Source organism: Salmo trutta, chromosome 36 (assembly GCF_901001165.1).
Source record: "Salmo trutta chromosome 36, fSalTru1.1, whole genome shotgun sequence".
Lineage (NCBI taxonomy): Eukaryota > Metazoa > Chordata > Actinopteri > Salmoniformes > Salmonidae > Salmo > Salmo trutta.
In genome coordinates, this window is record NC_042992.1 from 36,678,769 (window position 1) to 36,684,768 (window position 6,000).

The following is a 6,000-nucleotide window of genomic DNA, read 5'->3' on the forward strand; positions in this document are numbered from 1 at the left end:
AAGCAAGCTTTTCACGGTAGTCTACCCCTATTGTATTCGGTGCATGTGACAACTTTTTTAATTTATAGTGGTCTCTGACTTGCTCAAGCGGAACTAATTTAAATTGTGCCTTTTTTCAATGCTGATTTGAATGCCTTTGAGAGAACAAAAGTTAGGAATATTTTTTGGGCAAATTTTGAAGTAATCATCGACTTTTTCAAAAGGATCTGTCATCTGGTTACAAAATTCTTGTTGGTAACATAACATGTAATTAACGTCACATGTAGTCTGTTACTCCCCAACCTTGCATGTAAAGACCTACACACTTGGTATTTATTTAGAGATCTGTGCTGTGTTCTAAAACGTTGAGTATGTCGTTTGATACACAGCCACAAAGCCTATGTGTGGTAAATATAGCATAAGCGCTTGCTTTCATTTCAATAAAAAAAATGGTGGATTAATAACAGTGTGCCAGTCTTTCAGAGACTGATTCAGACTCATCAGAGAGACTTGGCATGTGTCACCCGTACCGTGTCACACGTCGTAGCCGAGCTTTAAATGTCACTTATCTTCTCTCCCCTGATCGCCTGACGTGTGTGTGTGTGTGTGTGTGGTGTGCTTTTTCTCTCGCTCGCTCTCACTCACTCTTTCTCTCACTCACACTCTCTCACTCACTCACTCACACACAGCTCTCTACATCCCTTTGTGTGCCTGGGAGCGCAGTGCTGCTCCACTGTGTTGATTCTCTGCTGCTACTGCCATTTTATAATTATGTCTCCCCTCTTTTTTTCTCTCTTTTATCCTCTCTCTTTATCTCTTTCTTTCTCCTCTATTTTGTTAATTCCCCCTGATCCATTTTTCTACCTCCCCTTGCCCAACACTTGTAATCACTCATTTCCTCCTTAATTTCTCTGTACATTTTTGCTCCCATTTTTGATTCCTTTTTGTCTGTTTATCCATTTCTCACTTCCGTCCTCTTCTAATCATCTCTTCTTCTCCCCTCTCTTTCGCTCTTTCTTTCTCTTCCTCTCGGTCTCTTCCTCCCTCCCTCTCTCTCCTTCTCTGCAGCCTCTCTGGAGTGTTCACCGTAGCCCGGGCGCTCTAGGAAACCAGCTGCCAACAGGACCCGGTCTCCCTCCGACCCTGGGCTTCCTACATCTGACCCTTGACCTCCTCCCACCACCAATCAAAGCCGTCTTAACCCCAACCTCATACCTAACTCCAATCTTAATCCTAACCTTGATTTTTAACCCCATGCATAATCTCAAATCTTCAAACAAGTCAAGTCATTGACCTGTCCAGTGACTTATCACAGACAGACATTCATTTTCTTGCCTTTAACCAAGCGTTTCCACTACATTTGTCCCTATCCCATCCCAACTCTCTTACCCCTTCTGAATTACCACAACCCAACACCTGTCTCCCAGGACTCTATTCTGAGAACGAGCATCAAAAGCTGGACAATTTATACATCCTCAACTGACGATCCCACTACAAGGACTGTGGAGAACGATGAGAAAACAAACACGTCAAAGATGGCGTCCACTTCCAAAAACCTTCTCACTGTATAGTAAATCCTCCAGCGTAGGACAGACATTAAATGTGAATTGTAACCCCCCACGATACACCACTGAGCCGGTGTAACATTCTAGTGACTTCTAATGGTGACTTTAGAGACATTGGGTACACCAGCCTTTCTCTCTCTCTCTGTCCTCACTGACTATATCGCCAGAGCAGTGAGAGGGTGCTACATTTTGCATTCCCTTCCCCTCTCTGTCCCTCTCTTCCTGACTGTTGTCTGCATTGATTCTGTGCCCTGCCAGAGTTTGGGCTTGCCTGGTGAAAATGACAGCCGTTGTCCTATCTGTCTGTCCTCGCACCTTTCCCTCCTTCACTTTTGTGGGTCTCTTTCTCAGCGCGGTCAGCAAGCCTTCACTGTGAATAAGTCCAGGTGTGGCATGAAGAGGGAGAACCTGGCAAACCAAAAGGTACTAAATGTGATGGTGAAAAGATCTGGCAACCCATTAAGGATTAAATGTGATGGTGAAAAGATCTGGCAACCCATTAAGGATTAAATGTGATAGTGAAAAGATCTGGCAACCCATTAAGGATTAAATGTGATAGTGAAAAGATCTGGCAACCCATTAAGGATTAAATGTGATAGTGAAAAGACCTGACAACATAAATGGAACACGGTATGTTATTGCGAGGACCTGGCTAAAGTGCTTTTGAGCCAGGGAAACTGAAATGACTGGTAACCTACATGAGACAATTGGTCGGTTGAGAGAGAATCTGGCAACCCAAAAGGGCTTTTGAGCCACTGAAAATGAAATGACTGATAACCTACATGGGACAATTGGTCGGTTGAGAGAGACTTCAAGGCAAGTGCTTCTCTACTGATGAAGAAGAAAAATATTCTCTATCTCACTGCTTGAGACTATTTTTAGATATGAGATATATTGAAAATAGTGTAGAAAGGAAAATGTACCGTGGCCAAAAAAAAACAAATCATCCAATGTCTGTCAAGTCTCAGAGAGAGACGTGGTATTTATCTTTCGGTTAGTGTTTTTATGAGAAACTAACTCTTTGCTGTAACTGTTAATGTGAAATGGCCATTCACTGGTGATATAAAGGTATTTTACCTGTCATGCCAACAAACCTGTTGCTTGGGCCATCGTGACCTATATGTGTGTTTTCATACCTTGTAGCCAGTAATGAACTTTAACTAAAGCCAGTATGCTGGAGTGATTCCTATTACCCATGTATCACTACCAGTGTAGCATGACCTATTGTCACCATCACAACAACCTCCTCCCTGTGAATATGAATAAATGGGGATCGAAAAAATTGAAATGGCCTCCAAGAAACAAAAGGGGCGGGATTCCAGCCCTGGAGAGCCTTTTGATTTAGCTGAATTTAATTGGAACATTGGGTCTTGTGTGTTACGAGCGTCCATTGTTTGGTTTGGAGCTTGCCTTATGCTCTCTAGTGGTTGGTTGGCCCAGTAGTAGCAGATTAGTATTGATTAAACCTTCAGGACTGTATTTCCCTCCAGGCCTGGAATAGCCCAATCCCTGACATTGGAGAGGTAAGGAATGCTGATACTTGGTCACATGGGATGAAGTTGTTCATATCAAAATACAAGTGGCTATTTCATGCTTTGGTGGAGCTCTGGTGTCAGTGTGTCTCTCTTGGACTGTGTGAGCTGCCAGCCCTGCCTGGCTGCTTCCAGTTGGGAAGGCTGGCGCTCTGATTTCACATCATCTGGATGTCAATAGCCAAACTGGGAGGAGCAGTCTACAGAGTTAACACAAGGCAGCGTTTTGTTGAATCCAGTATTGTTGAGAACAGTATTGAATTCAGTGTTTGGGTAAGGGAAAAACCCTCCTGGAACTGTAACATGTCAGGATGGAGCAGCCCCACCGTAACTTGGCTGGTGGGGTGTTTTGGGGAAGGAAGTATGATTACTTTGTATGCCGTCGCCAACCATGTGACTTTCAAGGCATTTCGAACCTGGGTCGTGTTCATTAGGGAATACCGTAACAAAACGTTTTGCAACAGAGAACAAAAACGGTCGTTTCTTATTGGACAAGTCCAGGTAGTCCCTCCCTGTTTGTCTGTTTTCTCCTGTTTGGTTCCTAATGAACACGACCCTGCCAGCTCTGCCAAGGTGCCCGAGGACTTGCCTGAACTGGCTCTTTCCACAATCTCCTGATTTTCTTTTTTTTAGGCATTTGGCATTTTTTCATTGGCACTTTACTAGTACACTGTTACACAAAATAAACCTTATACTGAGCCTCACTTTCTTATTGCACAAGAAAAACATACATGCAAATAGAAGCAGACATACAAGGAATTGTCACTACACATAGTCAGACATTACATTCACAGGTGTATATGCATCTATCACGTTCTCACTTATCATTATTCATGAGTCATTCAGTATCGCAGTAGCATCCACATTAATGTAGAAGTGTTTAGAAACATTCTATTCTTATTTACATTTTTATTTTATTTAACTAGTCAAGAACAAATTCTTATTTACAATGACGGCCTACACCGGCCAAACCCGGACGATGCTGGGCCAATTGTGTGCCACCCTATGGGACTCCCAATCACGGCCGGTCGTGATACAGCCTGGATTCGAACCAGGGTGTCTGACGCCTCTAGCACTGAGATGCAGTGCCTTAGACCGCTGCGCCACTCAGGAGCCAATAAAAGGGACTCAAATAATGACGTAATACATTATTTACCATTTATTTCTATCGGACGAAAATGATCTGAAACGCAACTACAACAAACAGTAAATGCATCCAACAAGTTTGTAGTCACAAGCTTGACGTAATCATTGTGTGCTAGAAATATGGGACCAAATACTAAACTTTAATACACATTTAAATGAATTTGTCCCAATACCTTAGTCCCCCCATTTTAGGGGACCAATGGACAAAAAGTGCTGTAATTTCTAAACAGTTCCCCCGATATGGATGAAAATACCCTCAAATTAAAGCAGACAGTCTGAACTTTAATAATTTAAATCCACAACAAAATTGTCACTGTCCCAATACTTTTGGTGCTCACTGTATATGGAAAGATCTAGGCAATGGGGACTGTCTAATAGTTTTTTTTGTGTGTTTTTTTTACAATATTGCAGAGAATGAAGTTGGCTTACTTCTAAGTAACGTTGGGTTGCTTAAAGGTTCATATCAGTTGTGTTCCTCCATTGTGTTCACCGTTCCTTATTTCTATTGTGGATAGTTTCTGTGAACCAATGGAAAGGCTACAAAACAATGAGCAAACCAGCTTTTGTATTGAATACATGGACTTGGATTGTGATGATAGCGATGAATGAATCCTGCACACAATGTTCTTTATTTTATATTTTTATCAGGAATAATGTTTGACTTGACGTGTAGGAAATTGTTTGATCAAATATGCATAAAAGGAGAGTAGTTCTGCACCTTTTGTATAGTTTTTCTTCCAATTTTGATCATGATTTAGTATCTAAAGAAAATCGAATGGGATTTTTGGAAGACTGTTTTGTCTGCTTGGACTTGAAAGACAAATATGGTTGCAGGCAGTGGTGTTGTTTTCATGAATCTATTTGCAATTTTGACGGTAGGCTATAATATATATATTTTTTAAATGTATTTGTTTTGAGAAGGCAACGACATTTGGAAAACGCATTTGCTGTTTTGCAAAAGGGCACATAGTTCTGCCTCGCGAACTCTGTTTTGAAAATCGACAACATTGTGCAAAATAATCGCTCGTACGCGATTGAGAGAAACTGTAATGTATGATTTTTCTGCCATTTTTACAGCATGTCCGTATCAGACAGGCATGCAGACCAAGTCTTCAGCCCCCATACACCCCCCCCCCCCCATCTACATATAGGGTGCATAATCTTAGATATAAATGAAATGTTGGTAACACTATACACCCAGCGCCATAACACGTCATATGTCATAACAGCTGACATTACTTGTCATGACCTGTTTATAATATGGTCATGACACTTTATATTTAGACCTGTTATGACATATATTGCATTATGTTATGGCTATTGTGACCCCTACATAAGAGTCACAGGAGGCTGGTGAGGGGAGAATGGCTCATAATAATGTCTGGAACAGAACAAATGGAGTGGCATCAAACACATAGAAACCATTTTTTTTATGTATTTGATACCATTCCACTAATCATGTTCCAGCCATTACCACGAGCCCGTCCTCCCCAATTAAGGTGCCACCAACCTCCTGTGATAAGTGTCAAAACCTACCACAGTAGTTATTTTATGGCAGGTTATGACACCTACATAAGTGTCAAAACGCACAAAACCTACCAAACAATGCAAAACATTCCAGTACACCATAACCTACTTGTCAACAGTATGTTTATCATTTTTATTGACCATATTAAATTATCATTGTAATTGCGTACACATTGACGTCAGAAATGCACCTACCACACGCTCTGTTGCTGATGACTGGGATGAATGCAGGAGCAGGACTGATATAAGGG

General features: G+C 41.5%; 1 protein-coding gene across 2 annotated transcripts in view; it reads left to right on the forward strand.

Moving 5' to 3' along the window:
- The window catches only part of LOC115175997 (sterile alpha motif domain-containing protein 12-like), a 121,916-nt gene extending 117,915 nt beyond the window's left edge, over positions 1–4,001 (forward strand). For both annotated transcript variants that reach the window (XM_029735705.1, XM_029735706.1), the window contains exon 5: positions 1,048–4,001. In XM_029735705.1, the coding sequence (XP_029591565.1) occupies positions 1,048–1,070 (23 nt within the window). In that variant the 3' untranslated portion in view covers positions 1,071–4,001. The remainder of the gene's footprint in view (positions 1–1,047) is intronic.
- Positions 4,002–6,000: the final 1,999 nt, after the last annotated feature.